The sequence below is a fragment of the Python bivittatus genome, unplaced genomic scaffold (genome assembly GCF_059951505.1).
Source record: "Python bivittatus isolate LINGU-HERP-01145 unplaced genomic scaffold, Pbiv_v1 ctg000340_np1212, whole genome shotgun sequence".
In the NCBI taxonomy this organism is placed as follows: domain Eukaryota; kingdom Metazoa; phylum Chordata; class Lepidosauria; order Squamata; family Pythonidae; genus Python; species Python bivittatus.
The window spans coordinates 5,859,555-5,878,809 of record NW_028277056.1 but is presented as its reverse complement, the minus strand read 5'-3'; the positions used below and the strand labels follow the sequence as shown (position 1 = coordinate 5,878,809).

Genomic DNA, 19,255 nt, shown 5'->3' with positions numbered 1-19,255 from the left:
TCGAGAAAGAGCAGGGGAGGGTGAACATCAAAGGCAAAGGTGTTCTGAAAGCCCACCACCCTCTCTCACCCTGGGCATGGCCCATAAGATCTCCCATAAGTGTGCTCTCCTGCTCTCTCTCACCTTTCCAAGGTGTTTCTGAACTGTTCTGCCAACACTGATTTTCAGCCTGATTTGCAACAGGGATCCCCACAGGTCCAAGTAACTAAAGTAAAAACAAAGCATTAAAAGAAGCAAAAGGCGGCTATGGAAAAGGCCTTTCCTCGCTACCCGAAAGCCAAGGGAAAATGGTGGTGTTCAGGGGCTCCTACAGGGTGCAGTCAAAAAAGTTAAGGTGGTGGCCGCAACAATGAGAGCAAAGCTCTCCCTGGTTTAAAAGCTGGTTTAAAAACAGGCAGAGCTTCAGTCCATCTTCGCAGCCACCATCTTGACTTTTTGGACCACATTCTGCAAACACCCCTATTGGGGTTGGAGGGCTAGGTGGCATTTCCAGAGATGGCCTTCACTGAAAGGAACTCTCTTTCATGCAGTCAAAGAAGTGACTATCTTTGATTGAGAGTAGAAGACCCCTCTGCACTTTTCTAAGGTGATGGACTACAACTCTCATTTTCCCCACCCTGCATCAACATTGGGCTGGCTGACTGGATGTGAGGGGGGTGTAGCTGAACATATGGGCTTAATCCCAGGCTGTGGCAGACTGTCTGTACAGGTAGTCCTCACTTAATAATGGTAATTGGGACCAGAATTTCATCACTTAGCGATGGCAGTTCTGGCAGTCCCCAGTTATTGTCATTAAGCGAATCACTGTGGGTCATTAAGTGAGGATGTCACGTAGTTGCTATTTGCAACCTCCTGCCGGCTTCCCCATTGACTTTGCTTGTAGGAAACCAGCAAAGAAGTTGCAAATTGTGATCACATGACTGTGGGGATGCTGTGACCGACATAAGTAAGAGGACCGGTCATAACTACCTCTCGTTCAGCACTGTCGTAGGTTTGAACAGTCGCTGAATGAGTGTCATTCAGCAATGACCACCTGTAATATTATATACAACATAGAAGGGTTGCCATAAAGCTATAACAAGAACTGGGTTGACATATTGCACCAAGCCATGATATACTTAATTAAGGTTTACTGAAGGAAACATAATGGACCAGGTTTGCATAACACAATAAACTGTAACATTGGGTTTATGAACTCAGGGAGGGAGCAGGGGCATCCACAGAGGGGCAAACGGGCACAAAACCTGGGTGACATCATCACACAGATGCCACAGCTTCTATACTTACGACAAACATCAGGACTCAAGTACAAAATGGCGGCATCGGAATGATGATGACGCTGCCGTGTTTTGGCATCATCACAGTTTGCTGCAGTTGCTGCTGCTGAGAGGTTTCGCCAAATATACCAGTCTTGAATGTAACAAACCATATTATGTCTTAGCATGACCTGTGAATCGAACCAAAGACTCTAGTGGTATCTTAAGAACTAATGAAGTGTTTTTTAAACAATTCTCTTAACCTTGTTCAGCCATTTTCTAAACCTGAACCATAAACTAACTTAATGAGCTAAGTTCCCACAACACACCAAGTGAGAAATAAACTCATCAAGATTAATGCTATCCAAGCTTACAGCACATTGTGCAACCTTATCACAAATTTGTTACCGCAAAAATGTTTGTGCCCAAAGATCCCCTCAAGAGATTTCCTTAACTTGTAAGTCCATTAATTGCGAATGAGAAACAATTATAGACTTGGCCTCATGAGATATAAAAGGACGATCTCTGACCATTTTTTCTAAACCTTAGTCAAGTAAATACAATACGTCAGTGCTTTCTCCAACCACTCCAATCTCCATTGCTTTGTGTATTAGTTAATACCTGTCATGGGCCAAGTGTCTGCAGTCCTCAACAAATAAAATTGAATGTTCTGCTCCATTCTGATTCAACAGTTTAACTCTGAAGACCAATGAGAAGGGTCTGTATCAACAGCAAAGCTTCTGAAAGGATTGAAAAGTACACCCAAGAATTTCCAAACGTTGCTTTCTTGGTGCTAGGATTACGACCATCTATTGTTTTATGAGTGAGTATCTTAAAGCTCAACAGGACATCTTCCTTTCCCCAAACTCAAGAGAGACTGCTTACTGTTTGTTGAGGACATGTCTTCACATCATAGCCTCCATCTTGATGCTAACCTGCTGCTGAGGCAAGATGAAGCCAGATCAAGGTGATCTGGCAAGAACGTGGTGTCTTCCAGGGAAAAACACACTACAGCGTACACAAACATTCCAATTCACACAAAGAAGCTCCAGAGGAAAGTCAGCGACCTGCAAGGCAGCCCACTCAGGACCATCCCTCCCACCTGAACGTGAAACTCTGTTCTAAATCTCCATGGACACTTGTGGCTTGGCCGCTGGAGAGAACAGGGCCTCATCTAAGAATACATTCTTCAAAGAATACATTCTTTGATAGGGAGAATATCAAACTTCCAGAGGACTTCACAAGGTTGATACTTCTATTTTCAGTCCAAATAAATTGTAAGGAACTATCTGCTGTTGCAATACCACACATGCAGATCCCCCAGTGACCATGGCAATGTTGGTGGCTCTCACAGTGCCTGTCTCCCAAGCATGCCATCCAATCCTGTTAGACCCAACTCATCAGGCATCTTGTAAGCTAGATTTGACCCCTCTCAGTTTTGGGTGTTCAGCAAACCAAGATGCCTAGGATAGAGACAACCTCAGGCCATTGGACTTTGGGTGTGTCCTTCTCTGTGTCAAACCAGGTAGGATCCAGGCTTTTGTTCTGGCTCTTGGAAATCTTGAGAAAGGGGAGGCAGGTGTATTCAGACCATGTGCATTCAAGAGTTCAAGAAGCAGATGTTTCCTCCACAAGTCATAGGGTTGTCCAAATGGCTTAACCTTGGTTAAGTCTGCCTCTACTGTTCTGTCGCTCAACGACACACACACACACACACACACACACACCAAAAAGACTTGCCTACAGCACTAAGATGGTCTCTCCTTCAAGTACTGGTCTGAGCCTGCTTAGTTTCCAAGCACAAGGATAATCAAGGTCAGCCATTCGTAGTTGTTTGCATGCAGACGTTTCATTACCCAACTAGGTAACATCATCAGTGCTCAAATTAAACACCCGCTAAGAGAAGTCTGGATTGTGAACTTGCTTTGTGTCTACCTGCAGAAGCTACATATTTGTAAATAAATATTATATTAAGTACTGTTAGTCTTAATAATGAAACTGATTCTTGGATCAGTTCCGGAAAGTGAAGTGGTGTCTTTCTTTTACTTATTTGAACCATCTGTGCAGCTTTTCTTAACCTCCATCTTCAATCTCCCCAAAGCACTACAAAAGCCTGAGTTATAACAGACCAGCTTTTAACTGTCATCCCTCAGACTTAATGCATGTTAGGCTATTCTGCATGACCTATTCGGCCAACCACAGTTACTACAAGGAGCATAATGGCTTTTTTTGGCGAGGGGCAGGAAGGGACCTGCCTAAATCAATTTCTTTCTTATAGTTTGAGGCTAGCTCCTATGGTCATGTCAAAACTACTAATTAATTATTAAGGGAAGGAATGCATTATTCCCAAAACTAGGAAAATACCACTAAAATATGCTCCTTGGAATATTGGTTAAAAGGTTTCATCATCTCACCATCGACTAGTTCTGATTTATAGACTCAGTAGGTTCTACAGTTCTAAAAAGAGGTAAGCTGAATCAGTAAGTTCAGGCACTTTCTGAAAAAAATCTTTCATCAATAGTTATGTTACCTTTCAGCAACTTGGTAGAGGAGACGCCTCTGAAGACAGGAAGGTATATAAATCTTTCAGCCAAAGGACTGGTTTTATTTAGCAAGTTTCAATCTCTAGATACGTGCAGGCCTTCCTGTGAATAAATATACACACAAAAACAAGCGAATGATGTGCAAGAGTAATTATAATCAACCTTACAAGAAATACAATCCGAAGTATGATGTGAAGAATAAAGCCGATAATTTAAGAAACACTAAAATTTTAAAAATGTTGTCTGCCTGATGCCCGATGAATAATATTGATCGATCTCTCATTTCTCTCCTCCAGGAGGTAAAATCAAGGCCATTCTGAGAACCATTCAGAGCCTCACAAGAGATCTGCGAAGGAACCCGCGTGCCTGCAGTCATGCAAGTTTTGCATATTTGCTTGGTTATTTTGGTGAGGCCAAGTTTCAACTTGGCTTGGCTATTTCATGTTTTGATCAAACTCACTTAAATAATCTCAGGTTGCCTTCAACCATGACTTGTGTGAATTGTATGACTCTTAATACCACTGCAAAGAATACCAAATATAATTTACAGCGACGAACAGAATAGAATAGAGGAGGAAAAAATAAGATATTTTTTGTCACTTGTAGGCCTCTGGACATATATATATATTATGCTTATTAAATCCTTGCCCTGTCTGTCTGTCTGTCTGTCTATCTATCTAATCTAGCTATCTATCATCTATCTATCAATCTATCTAGAATAAAGATAGAAGGAAGGCTAATATAATGAATAAATGAAAAATGGATATAGACATGCTTTTGCTACTAAGCAGTTCACCATGTTCTAAAGTAGTGATGTGGAAAACGTTTCGACTTTGAAATGTTTTGAGGTCAAAATAGGTTGTTCCAACCTCGCTGGAAGTTTTCCAATGCTGTTCCAATCATTCTGGAAGAGTTCCAAGCTTAAATGCCCCGTTTTGAGCTTAAAACACCTCAAAAGATTTCTGGAATGGTCAGAGCAACATTGGAAGACTTCCAGTAAGATTGGAACAAACCGTGTCAAACTCAGAACAAGTGTTCTGAGCTTCAAAGTGGGAAATATTTTGAGTTGGAAATCATTTGCCCACCTCTAATTTAAAAGACAACAGGTCCTTAGGTTGATTTCATCATGAGCCATCCTAATTTGTTTGGAAACCTGATTGTACAGGACTGAGTTCAACTCCCTCTCCAGCATCGTAAGCAAAATGTGAAGGGACACCCATCTTTGTAACTCTTCCAAATTCCATTAGGAGCAAAACCTGCTTCATTCTACCATCTGTCCTTACTTTGAAAGGAGCAGATGATGGAAAGGCACCAGAGAAAGGTTACATTTTCATAATTCAGAATCTTACCTTCTCCCCTTCCTTCCTATTCCACAATATTCTCCACAGGAGTTCCAGTTTATCAGCCAGAATATTTAAAAAAACAAAACAAAACAGACAATTCAAAATACCTGAAAGTTGCTGGTAAGGAAAAGAAAAGAAAAGAAAAGAAAAGAAAAGAAAAGAAAAGAAAAGAAAAGAAAAGAAAAGAAAAGAAAAGAAAAAGAAAAGACCTGCACTGGTTGAGATGAACATACTGGAAGAGCTGTTCCAGAAGCATGACCATAATCTAATGAATCTTAACTATTAATCAGTCTTTAATGAGAATACATTGAATTTTCAGGCACACATTAATAATGGATGTATGAATTAACTCTTTGGAACCAACTCACGAGGATCATTATAGACTAACTAAACTAGATACCATCTCTTGAGCGTGTCAGAGAGTGCCCAAGAAATTGAATTGGGGATTGTAGGTGACTTACGATGTCAACCACTTTAGGAATGTCTTTTCCACAAGTCAATGTTTCCCAACCTGAGCAACTTCCAAAAGGGTGGACCTTTTGGAATTCAACAATAGCCTTGATGGTTAGAGAATTCTGGGAGTTGAAGTCACACATCTGGAGGCTGTCCAGGTTTGAAAACGGTGGTGTCAATGAACCAAATGGCCTTTTACTGTCCCAGTGTTACCACTGAAGAAAGGGCAAAGTGAGGTCTTCCATTTTAGCAACGCTTGAACATTATCCTTGATCCATGCAGGCATTAGTCTAGTATGTCTATTCCAGACCTCCCTAAGTAGGGACTGAGCAAGCTGGGAATTGTAGTCCAAAGTATTTTGGACAGAATGAAGTTGGGTAAGGATGTCCTGTTCATTTATAATCCAAGAAGTTAAGGCAACAACTTGGATGCAGAATTAGGTATTACCAAAGACCCAGCCTCAAATCCCCATTCACCCCATCGTACCTGCAGATTTGTTAAAAAGTCAAAATATCAGTTTGGGGAAAACTAGATGAATTTAACTATCATTTTAATGTTGTTAACCCTACACTTTCCAACTCTTGTGGCTGTACTTTTTGGGAATTATAGAGGTTGAAGTCCAACCCCCAAAGAAAGCAAGGTTGGGCAAGGCTGTGTTAGAAATTTAACCTCATCTCTACTTCAGTTCTTTTGGGGTTTTGTAGTTTGTTCCAACGAATTCTGTTTCCAGTTTGAAAGCTGATGAATCGCCTTGGCTGGAGCATGAAATGATCTCCAGGGGAAATTTTAATTCCATTAGGGTTTTATTCTTCATGAAAATCAAAATCCTATGCTTCTCTCTTTCTCACTTGGGGAAACCAGAAAATATATCTGGAGGGGTAACGAGTGGCAAAGCACAGATTTTCCAAAATGTCCGTAAAATGTAATAAGCACCAGCTTTGCTTTAGAAAAATACAAGAGAAGTTAATGAAGGTGTCATGTTTCTGAAGCAATTCTCCAAATAGAAGAGATGGCTGGGAAAAGATCGTCTTACAAATATGAGGGGAAAGGTTTAGCAAAACAAACAAACCGTCTCAGAGATAAAGTTTCTTTTTGGAATAGCTGGACGAAACTATTGGTTCTTTTATTGTGTTAGGCTGCCATCTTTAGGAGATTGGAACATTGCCTTTCAAATGTACAGCTCATTCCTGGAAACTAGCATTTACTAGACCCCTGTGGTGCTATCTTCCAAGAAGATAAGCTAAACTATTGGTGAGTTTTGTAAATAAAAGTACATTTTAGATTTCTGGTTCATGCGACCTGAGCTGTGTCAAGTTCTTCTAGCAGAAATCCGAAGCTGGTAAAGATTGCTTCAAACATTCTCTGAAGAGGCTCCTTCATTCGGCTAATGTGCTCTGTGAAATCAGTCCTTGTGGTTTATAAACCATGAATTATGCCTTAGGATGTGGTCCAGGTATAGCCAGTTGCAGTCAATTAAGTTAACCATGTGTGTTTAGATAAACCATGATTTAAAGTCTAAACATGAACCTTAGCAGGTAAACCTTAACTAGTATGGACATAAAACTATAGGGGAAAGATTTCTCTATAGAGAGAATGTGGATTTGCAAAACAAATCTAGGGCAGCTTAAACTGGGCAAGATGGTTCGGAAACTGTTTGTAACAATAGCAGAAGGTAACTAAAACCTATCAAAATGATCTAGGAGAGATCTTGGAGGAAACCTTCAAGTTTGGCTTTAGATGTAGCCACTTACAATGCCAGGTCTGAATCAGAAGAACAGCCGCCTAACTTTTAAAGTTCTGTTACAGCTGGAAGAGCCCAGATGAATGTCTCCAACTATGGCTGCTTAAATAATTTTAGACTCTGGACCTTGCCACGTGCTCACTCCTAGAAGATTTCTTTATGGAGAAAGATCTAGAGTTCTCTGAGTTTAAATTTATGCATAATTGATGGCTTCTTGGAGATCCCAAGTGGAAAGGGGGGAACTCTCTTGGAATGCAAGACAACCCCTCTTCTGATACAGAATTTCCAGCAAAAAGCATGAGAAGGAATGATGGCCTTGAGAAAAATAGCTCCTAGTGAAGAACAATGCTGATCATGGGTTGAGGCACTCCAAACCAGTGTCTGATACCTCACAGATGAACTTCAGACAACTGAAAGCCCTCCATTTCAGGAAAATAATTGCCGGATGGAAAGCGGCTTGAATTATTTTGTAAACTATGGCTTGCTTGATTGTGGTTTACTGAATAAACCCCGATTGATTGGCTTCACACTAAATGCTAGACCAAAACCAAACAAACCACAATATAAATTCACACAATATAATTCAGCACTACATGTGAACAAGATTAAGGTCTGTGGACCAGCCCTCTGATCTTGATCTAGCCCAATCATTTGACTACCTTCACCATATTTGATCTTGGACTTCCTTGAATGGCTTGGTACGTTATACAAAAAATAAGTCATGATGCTCAGAAATCACATTTTCTCCCCTTCTGCCACAATGGCTTCTACATTTTAATTCATTTTAGGAGAGAGAAAGAAAGATCCTATTAGCCAGTCTTGATGTGATTAAAAAAATATTCTGGACATGTGAAGTTTTGCATTTTAAACTCACTGGAATCACACAGCATCTACAGAGTCAGCTAGAATGTAATGAAGTTTTTGTCTTTGTTCAGCTCTGATGCAAAACACAAAAACTTGGGAATAAGGAAATGCGATTTGGTTCATGTTGTAGGAAAGGATTGTACGTATTTAAGGTAAAAATAAAAAAAGTGAGCACCTATAACCATGCACATTCCTGATTGGTCACCTCCCAGCTATAAAACATTTAAGAAATCTATGGAAACCAACAGTTCCATTCACACCGCGCTCTAAGCCATAATGTAATTTGTTGGGTTTCAACTTAGTACATGGCCTGAATGCAGTCACCCTGGTTTATCACGAAGATTTGGGGGTTAGTATTACGTGATAATCCCAGCCCCTGTGGCTTATTCAGAAAATCATAGTTAAAACCAACCATAACTTAATATGTTGTATAAATGCAGTCCAGGACAGGGTCATAAAAACTATGTTCTAGTAAATGGTTCTGGGAGTCTTTTCTTCTTCCTTTTTGGTACACCAACATGGGCAATGGACAATCTGTCCATCAAGGGTTGAGTCTGTTAATGTAAGTCGTGTTACCTTACCCTATGTTTTCCAGGGCCTATCCCATGAAAGCTCCCAGTGCTGGAGAATTTAGGGAAGGAAACCCTAGAGGAAGGAAATTGTAAGCAGGAATAAATGGGAAATCAATACAACTTTTTTTCTCCAATTGTACCTTCTTATCCTAGACCCAGTTGACTGCAAGAACTTGATCTATATCTGCTTTTGTCCTGGGAGAATCCACAGACTTATCTAACATCGTCAGGGGTAACCAAAGATTACAAAATGATGCCATCGTCTTAAATGGAACTGCCAAATTTGCCTCTTTTGATGGAAATGAGATGAAGATTTGTCCAATTAATTTGAAGAAGTCCCCTTAATCATCTTCTAAACGGAAGATAGATGAATGGATCTAATCATAATTCTGAATGATCTATCTATAGATAGAAGACACCTGTTGTCCCCAGCTCAATTTGGTCAATTTATTCAATTCCAACCCCACTGTCTTTTCTCCCCTAACTCCACTTCTCTACCCTCCTCCATCAACAGTATGCTGTGTTCTCCATTTCCAGAAAAATTAAGATACCCTATGGATATTCTGTAAGTAACAGATTAATTTGGGAGATAGCAGAATGGGCCTTGAAACAGCTGGCAAAAAGGGTGTGACATGCTTCAGATGCATTCAGTGGTGCTGCAGACATTCTAGTGTGATGGAAAAATAATAAAATAAAGCTGGACACTCTTCCCCCTCCCCCTTGCCTCTCCTGCAATCTCTTTCCTCCACTTCCTTCTGCCATTCTTTGCTCATGAAAAACTGGATCAGCTCCAAGCTATTGCATGACCCAAGAGTGACCATGTTCTGCTGCCAAAAATAGCCCTTTTAACACTATCCTACTGAAACAATGGGAGGGCCATCACCTGTCTGCTTAAGGGTTTGCCCTGGTTCTTATCTCACAATAGAAAAACCATTTATCCCCCATTTAACACCTATCCAAACCTATCCTCCAATCAGATCCCTCAAATTTCTCACCTCTCAACCTCAAGAGTGTATAAATTCTATGCTTTTCTATTGTTCAGAGTCCCTCTTTCTTGAAAGCAGGCACCCCATGAGCATTGCAATAAACCTGGTTCTGCTCCTCAGCGTTGTGCTCCTGTCTTTGGCAAAAATTCCATGACACTAGTTTAAATAACTCCCTTGGTTGCTGTCATTATTTCCACAACAGAGGTGAGGCTGGAGAATGGGGACCTTTCCAAAAGTGTCTGTGGGTCTGCGTGTTGATAGTCTAATGCACTCCATTTGGTTTGGCATGTTAATAAAGAGTGAAATCAACAGCTTATTTTTGGTATTCACTTTTATCTGTTTCTCATCCCTTCTAGAAGAATTAATTCAAAGTAGCCTTAAGTCACTCTCTCTCACACACACACACACACACACACACTTTGGTGTGTTGAGGTCTTCTAGACCTCTAAAAGTCAAAAAACGTATTCCTCTATCGGTGGCTTACATTGCACTTAGGCTAATGCATGATGACCAGTTTGTGGCCTTGTACAAACCCAACCCATGTGGTTTATGGTTCAGTGTGCTGTGTGAACCCAGCAAATTGGATTAATTCAGTAAACCAGAGATAAGCAGATAGCGGTTTGTACAAGCATGGCCACAGCAGGATGTGGCACAAGGTGGTACGCTAACAAGTAGCCGTGTGCTCAGAGTTGGTAACTGGGCTATGAAGTCTCAACAAGCCTGCTGGCCCAGGTTTTGCTCCCTTCCCTGTCTCACATTTTCCGTTTGCCAGTTGGAGATCTCTTTAACAACTAGAAACAGGGGAAGTCACTGAGAGAAGATTTCTACACCACTCCGCTTGAGCTACTGCCTGGTTTGCATCTCAGGTAGCAGATCAGTTCTTCAGCACAGCAGTAGACCAAAATGGAGCAAGACAATACAGTACATGGTTTCCATCTTTAGAGGGCAGATACCTGGAGAACAATATAGATTTGGAGAAAGCGCAAAGAAATGCAGTCTTAAAAAAAATAGATGAAGTTAATCTCTATTTTGGTAGGGCTGAAAAATCTTGTATCTAAAGCTGTATTGTGAGCTGACCAGCATTAAGGAAGCCCTGGAGAGGAGGGGAGAGTAGCCAACTGCAAACAAGTCCTAACTAAGGACCTTGTGCTTCTGAATGCCTATTTTTCACATCCAGTATATACAAACTGTTGAGTTTGATTAGCAGGCTAATTTGTATCTCTATGCATTTTAGCCATCTGTTTCGTTGGCAGAAAATGCCCCTCTAGCTTTCTTCTTCTGACATTCAAACATTCCATGATTATTGTTCGGGTTAGAGGTGAATACTCATATATATCCGATCCTCCAAGTGCTAAAACTCCATGGTTGCCACGTTCCTAAAGATTTCAAATTCTGCATAGTGACAGGTAGTGACTGAGTGGGTTTCTGCTGTGATCTATGGCTTATTTATGCAGAGATGACCAACCCATCATGTGAAGATAATTGGAATAATCCAGTTACTTTCATTTCTTTACTGTTTGGCAACTGCTGGAGCCTCTAACTTCCTCGAGACCCCATACCACTAAATTTGGTGTCAATGCACAATTTTGTAGTGGCAAAACTCCCACCCCCATTGATTTAATGCCCTGGTTTTTATTCACAGCACCCCAAACTGGATAAAATGGAGCTGAAAATTCCACCCCAACTCTCTTAGGGTGACATCACTGCTTTGCCCCCCACCCTGCCTATGGAGATACAATGGAAAAACCTCAGGTTTAAGTTCCACAATTTTTACCCATCTCTAATTTTACATTACACCTGTGCAGTACACACACATAGCTTAGGTAAGAGTCTATGGCAGTGTTTCTCAACCTTGGCAATGTTAAGATGTGTGGACTCCAACTCCCAGAATTCTCCAGCCAGCATGGCTGGCTGGGGAATTCTGGAAGTTGAAGTCCACACATCTTAACATTGCCAAGGTTGAGAAACACTGGTCTATGGTCTTGACTTCCCAATAGATTTCTGCTCCAAAGTCACCCAGGGAACACCATGATTGAGTCTTCTCAGTCATGAACTGGAATCTACAATAAGTCTCTGTAGGTCCAGCATTTTAACCACTATAATAAATTGGCTCTACTCGATTAGCTGTCATGAAAAGCCACTGCTTGTAATAATCTTCCAAAGACAGCACTCACCACATTCTTCCCACCGGGTTCTCGCCTTTCCCAGAAAACCTCTTTTTTCTACACGCATTTTGAATTACCTCATTGCCATGACAACTCCAGTGACACGGAGAAATCACTTTAGAAAAGGAAGGCTCTGGATTCCCCAGTAGCACATCAGTTTTGCATTAGGAAGACTTATATTTATTTTTATCAAAACAAGGAATAAACCTTCCCTTGGAAATTTGGCTGGGAACTACAGAATTGAGGCTTACGATGACAGAAGAGCCTTGGCAAGACTTCTTGGAGGAGAAACCAGAGATCAGTTAGAACAATGGGGGAATACTAAGAAACCCTGTCTTATCCCAACTGTCCAGGATCAAATATCAGCACAGGGCCCAGAAGAAAACATAAGGGAAAGCCCAGCTCATAATCAGAAATCAATGAAATCTAGTACAAAGCATTATCAGATCCAGTCAGAGATCACTGGTTCCAAGAACCTTTCAAGACCTGGCTTCAAGTGAGATGAGCAGAAGTTGTTCCAGCATTTAATTGCGCCCAGGAAGAGATTTTAACATTGAAAGCTCCAGGCTGTCATTGATTAGAGCCAACTGCAGAACCATTCCTCCTGGGGGTGTCAACTTACTCTCAAGTAGTCCATTTGGGTAACTCAACAGTCTGCCCGTGCTCCAGCACTCTGACCCTTGGCTCTCAATGAGATGGTGTCAACGTTCAACATTTTGGCAGATGCGGTAGCCATGTCTTGGGTTTGGGTTAGATGGTAGGATTGAAGAATCAGAACAGGGGATGATGGTTCCACTGTATAGACTTGTGCTAGGCCCTTGAACCGTTTCATCAGACTCAATATAACCCAGCTCCAGCTCCTATTCCTCTCCTTTTTTTCAAGCACCCATAACAAATGCTTGAGAAAAGGAGAATGTAGGGGATGAGTATGACTTTACATTAATTGCCAGAAGCAGTGTTTCTCAACCTCAGCCACTTTAAGATGTCTGGACTTCAACTCCCAGAATTCCCTAGCCAGCAGGAATTCTGGGAGTTGAAGTCCACACATCTTAAAGTGGCTGAGATTGAGAAACACTGGTCAAAAAAAGCCTCATAGCATCTTTTCAGAGTAACACATTTTATTAAAAGGCACACACTTTTGTGAATGGTTAGTTAGTCTAAAACATGTTGTTAGTAAACAATCAATATTCAGTGACAGCTCATGAACATACAACTAAACAAGACAGTTGGCATGCATGCAAGTATAGAGTTCTAGATCTAGACACATGGTTGATTACGTGCCATCAGGTTGACATCAACTCTTCGCAACCACATAGATTTTCTCCAGGAGGATCCATCTCAAACCTGGTCCTTCAGGTCTTCCAACGGTCCTCCCATCACCACTGCAACTGAGTCCATCCACCTTGCTGCTGGTTGTCCTCTTCTTCAGTTTCCTTCCACCTTTCCCAGCATCAGAGCCTTCTCCAGAGAAATAGGTCTAGAGAATTAAAGTCTTCGCATAGATACAGATGTGTGCAGCTTAGCATGTTCTGTGAATTCAGTCTATCTGATTAGTTTATTGTTTAACGTATTATGTGAATGCAGAAATTCATCAAGGTTCTGTTTTGGAATAGGTCACTTCTGTTTCCACATTCCAGGAAATCTTTCAAAATACCGTCATCTTTTTCCTGTTCTACCTGAGATATTCCTTGCACTTTTAATCACAACATTCTGGCTTGTTTTAGATAGCTCCTAGCAATGAAAGCTTCAGAAGGAAGCATTTTTGATCCCTTGTTTTCTGTTTTCCAGAAAGTCAGTTATTATTTATGTGTCCCGCTTTAATTCCATTGCCTTTCTGGGTCTTCTCAAATACCCCTGAAGAACGAGGCGAAACCACAAAAGTTCTCTTTAATTAGAAAACACCCCTTAGCTTGTAATCGTCAAGGCTGTCTTCTGTTTTAGTGGTCCCGGTTAAATCATAGGTATGCGTAAACTATAACACATGAAAAACGTGCAGCGTAATCCTTTAAGACACTTAAATCATAATATGTGATAAAATAAAAAAGTAATCAAAGCATAACCAATGGCCACATCAATTTATAGGGTTGCCTCTGTTTTAAGTGTAAGCATTTTAGGACAGTACGTACTTTGAAATTTGGAAGATGGGCTTCAGATCTCACACCAGCTCAGCCCCTCTGTTCTTCACTGAAGCACATGCTCTTTTTCCAGGTTTCTTGCAAACCTGAAAAAGAGTCCAACCGATCAAGCTGAAGCTGCAGCGCTTCAGCTGTACATATTGCTAACCAGACCTGATGCATTTTGAGTTGAAATGCAGGATTATAAATAAAAATAACAGCAGTAATAATGTTCTTTTAAAATATTCCCAATAAAACCAAGATTCCTAGAAGAAGGTGGGCTATCCAGTGATTTTTCTGCTGCAGACTGCTAGGTGGAGCAAAATATTTGCAGGGAATTTCTTACTATTCTTACTGTTATTACTATTATTTTGATTATTGTTATATTATTATTATTATATTATATTATTATTCATTGTGTGTGTGTAAAATCACACACACACACACATATATATATATAAATAAATATACACATATACTGTATATGATTAAGTATTATTATTTATTAATATTTTCATTATTATTTATTAATAATACTATTTGATCGCGTCTGTGTTCTTTGCTTCTCAAAATGCCTGCTTTTCTAATCAACAGCAAGCAAAGTAGCGTGTTTATTTATTTATTCGTTCATTCATTTAACAAACTCGTCCGCCTCCCGACTCCCCACGACTCTGCGCAGGGGCGGGAGCCACGAACTACAACCCCCGTGATCCAGCGCGCCTGCGAGAGGCGTCACTTCCGCAAAGAGCTCCTCCTCGCGATTGGCTGAGCTTCACCCGACCAACCGCTCTCATTGACTGTCAGGCGACCCGTCCTGGGCTGGAAGGGGCGGAGAGAAGGCTCTGCAATTCCTGGTTTGCACGCTGCTTTAGGCGCAACGGGGGCGATTTGCGGTCGGTCGGGGGGGGCGGAATTCAGGTCTGCGGAGGGGCGATGTGGGGCAGAAGCGGAACCGCTTTGTCCCCTAATGCGCGGTGGATCGGGCGCGCTGGGCTTGGGCTTGGGCTGCAGCCACCCAAGCGGTCGCTAGGTGGCAGCAGGGAGTCGGAGAGAGTCTTGCATCGCGTGGCTGCCCTGTAGGGATTCCCCGGGATTTTGCAGCGCTTGGTAGCCCTGCCGAGGGGGCGCCAGCTTGCAGAAGGCGGCTGCCGCGGAAGGCGAACCTAGGATGGAAAAAGGGCGTTGGGGGGAGCTCTGCTTGCAATTGGGGAAAATGCACAAGGAAAGGAGTTATTGCTACCTTGGCTGGTGTGGGTCTTCCGGGCTGTATGGCCGTGGTCTTGAAGTCTTGTTTCCTAACGTTTCGCCAGCACCTGTGACCGGCATCTTCAGAGTGCAGAGAACTGCTCCTGTCTGTGCTCCTGCCCGGAAGACCCACACCAGCCATCGTATGCCGGCCGTGAAAGCCTTCGACAATATATTGCTACCTTGTTTTGCAGCAGCAAAAGCGGGGAGGGGAGGGTTAGCAGACTACCTTCGCCCTGTGCAAATGGGTTACTCCTGGGAGTATTTGCTGGTGCTTTGGACTACAATGCTCATCGTTCCCCAGGCTGACCCTTGGCCTGGGCTAATGAGGACAGTTATCCCAAACACCTGGGAGGCACTTAATGGGGAGAAACACCCGCTTTTGTCTATTATTATTTGAAAGGGAAAGCCTGTGGAACTCACTGCTCCCAGGTGCAGTAATCCTGGGTGTTGATTCAGCCTTTAAAGGGGATAAGGCTCACTTGCTGCAGGGATGCCAAATTAAATGGAATTTATTTTGGAAGAAAGACTTCTCCAGACTGGCATCCTGCAGGTGGGTTGGATCTGTAACTCCAGAATGCCGGCCAGCCTCTCCTCTGGAGGAAAACTAAGGCTTTTCTTTTCACAATTAGCTCTGTTTGTTTTGTGGTTTGAAGGAGTTTATTTCATGATTCCTCTGGGTGGATTTCAGGGTTAGGATACGGATCCTGGGTAGGTTTGCATTTATCATTTGATTGGGGTACCATCTGGCTCCAAAATGACCCCTGGGCACTTGTCCTTCATGTACAAAAGATTAAGATTGTGTTTTATTTCATGCTTGTCTTTTAAATTGCTAGATGTTTGCGGCCCGTTGTGTGCGCTTGGTTCTTCGGAGCTGTTCCTCTGCTCCGTCCCCAAAGAGTATTGGGGCCCCCAGGCTGCTCCAGATCCGGGAGGCATTGGACATCCAGGATCTAACTAAGCATGATGTTAAAATTCAGGTAGGTGGAATGAGTGGGAAGAGCGACACTTGCTATGCTTTTATGGGGAGAAATAAATTGATAGTCAATCAGTCAATCACTTATTGTTTTGACTGCAGGTCATAACAAACAATACAGGAGTTAAGTAAGACAGTAACCAGCCATAATTAAAATACATTCAAATAGGTAAACATCAAGTAAAGCGTAATTGCTGTAGCGGTTATAAAAATAAATAAAAGGTTAAGAACATTGGATAAAATCATGTCTTTGCTCTGGTTGAGCAAAACTTGCCAGCCTCCTTAATAAAATCTCCTGGTCTAAATTCACTGAATATTCCATTTAGTGTGAGTCAGGCCAAAATAATTTCGCCTTCAAGAGGGGATCCAAAACTTGTCCACAGCAGAAGTAGAAATAAGGCAGTGCAATAAATAATGTGAAGGTCTTCTGTAGTTTTATTAGAAATGGACAGAAATGCATATTATATGGTATTTGCTGCCTTGAACCATCGGCCTCCTGGATTTTTTTCCTTTTATTTCTGTAAATGTGTATTGTTATAGATTTTAATTGTATATCTATTTATTGTTTTAATATGTTGTGAGCTGCCCATAGTCCCCCATTGGGGGGGAGATGGGTGGGGACAAGTGGAAGGAAGATAGATAGATAGATAGATAGATAGATAGATAGATAGATAGATAGATAGATATGGTCCTCTCTGGTAACTGAAGACATTTTGTTGAAACCAAATGGCTTTGTTATCTATCTTTTTTACTCATATATATATAATTTGTATTAAAAGTTTTAAGAGCAATAATAAGAACTAATACCAACTAAATTAGAGCAGAGAAAACGAAAAAGAGAGAAATAACAGAAGCTAAAAGTGCAAAAAGAAAATAGAAAAAAAGAGAAAGTTATAAATAAAGATGTAAAGGTATAAAGAAGTAGCTTCCAATATTCTTCACAGCGGTTATAAGTCCAATTATATTTTAACCTCCCTCTCTAAAATTGACATCATGACTCTCTTCTTTCTATAATCTATCCTGCCTAATCATGAAAACCGTAAATCACAAGTTGTTGTTTTTTTTCATTTTTAGGCAAAAAGTCCATAACGGGTGGCTTTGTTATATATCTTAATGAGTACTCACGTTCAATTTTAGTTTCATTAAGTACATATCAAGGGGCAATGGTATTGTGGAAACTTTAGGAAGTTTCCTTGGAGCAAGAACCTCCAATACCCTGTTTTTAAATCCTGCATTATTTGAATTCAACAAGAATTCTGGGGCGAAGCCAAAAGTTTGCCTAGAATTGGTTAAACAAGTGCAAGAGGAAGTGGAAATTTTCATTTGCTCCAAAAAGCCCAACTTGGCAAGTTGGGATTCAGGGAGATATATCACATTTTTCTGTTTTTGAAGACGGTGATAAACCTGCAGAAATGTCAAAGTAGTCTATACTGGATTCTGTACCTGCCAGCTTAAAGATTTGGACCCCCCCCCAAGCTTCTGGGTCACCATCCTAGAAGTTGATGGGGGCGGGCACTCAACAAACTACAAGAACATCTGATCTAATATTTCAAAAGGAATCCTACATTTAGGAGGACTGAGAAAATTTGAGGGGAGGACCCTGCCTAGCTATAGGCATTGTTTGTGATGAGGTTATGGTAGTGTTAGCCTAGCCTCAAAATTGCCTTTTTCTGCTATAGAGCTCTGCCTCAGCCCACCCCCAGCTAGAGCTCTATTTCATCCCCGCTTTTTTTCCTGTCCAGGGTTGGGTCCGCTCAGTCCGGGCTCAGAAAGGGGCTTTGTTTCTCCATGTCAGCGATGGCTCCTCGTTGGAGTATCTCCAGGTGGTGGCCGACCCACATTTGGAGTCCAGGTTGGTTCATCTTCTCTGGCTGGTTGAATGGGGCAGAGGGGTGGGCCTGTACCACCTTAGGCTGCAGCAAGAAGGTGGTTGTCAAAGGTTTTCCCCAGGGTGTAAAGCAGGTGATGTGTTCTCTCCCCTCCGTCTTCGTGCCTCCAGGCTGAACATCTCACGTCCCTTCAGCCTGTCCTCACAGAGATGTCCTTCAGCCCCTGTGACATCTCTGTCCCCCTTCTCTGGACCATCTCTAACCAGTCACTATCCTTCTAGAAACATACTACTCAGAATTGTAGGCAGCACTTCAGTTATGGCCTCACCAGTGCAGAGGGGAGGAGAACAAGGCCTTTATGCGTCTTTGATGCAACCCTTCTTCTGATGCCTCCAGAAATACGTTGGCCGTTTTAGCAGCTGTTTCACCCTGCTGTCTCATATTCAGCTTGTGGTCAGGTCCACCCCGTGTCCTTGTCCAACATAATGCCTCCAGAAATACGTTGGCCGTTTTAGCAGCTGTTTCACCCTGCTGTCTCATATTCAGCTTGTGGTCAGGTCCACCCCGTGTCCTTGTCCAACATAATTCCAAGCCTTGATTCCCTCATCTTGTAGGTGTGCCCTAGGTTTTTCCACCCTAGATGCAGCCCCTTACTTTTCTCCACTTGGGAAGAAGTATGTAAAGGGGAGGGGAGGAGAACGGAGGGGAAGCCGCCCGTAAGGAGAGAAGTAAAATGGCTGCTGAGCCTTCTGACAGTCTTGATGGCCTCTTCTCTTGCTTCATTTCTGCCAGCGTGTAAAGCAAGAACACCCTCTCAAGCAGCCTGGATCAGGGAAGAGGCGTGCAGCGCATTTCTGCTGCTGACCGGCGTGCGTCTGTGGAAGGGGAGCATAAGGGCAAATAGAGATGGGTTGATTTTGCTCTGTTTCAAGATTCTAGTCCCTTGCAAAAGATTCTGCAGTTGCAGGAATGTTTAAGGGTTGAAGGCGAAGCTAAGCCTAAGCTTTAAGGCGAAGCTCAAAGGCCTTAAATCTTGCACAAAGGAAATTGTTAGATTAAAATTGCTGCCTGGATGTGTGAGTGTGTATTCATCTCCCTAGACCAGTGTTTTTCAGCCGAGGCCATTTTAAGAGGCGTGGACTTCAACTCCCAGAATTCCCCAGCCAGC

General features: G+C 42.0%; 1 protein-coding gene across 2 annotated transcripts in view; it reads left to right on the top strand.

Moving 5' to 3' along the window:
• Positions 1 to 14,844: 14,844 nt before the first annotated feature.
• Positions 14,845 to 19,255, top strand: part of NARS2 (asparaginyl-tRNA synthetase 2, mitochondrial) — a 51,342-nt gene continuing 46,931 nt past the window's right edge. The window contains exons 1-3 of one of the 2 annotated variants that reach the window (XM_088140502.1): positions 14,845 to 14,955; positions 16,119 to 16,262; positions 18,001 to 18,110. In XM_088140502.1, coding sequence (XP_087996628.1) covers positions 16,119 to 16,262; positions 18,001 to 18,110 — 254 coding nt within the window. In that variant the 5' untranslated portion in view covers positions 14,845 to 14,955. The remainder of the gene's footprint in view (positions 14,956 to 16,118; positions 16,263 to 18,000; positions 18,111 to 19,255) is intronic. The other variant, XM_088140503.1, reaches the window with a different exon arrangement.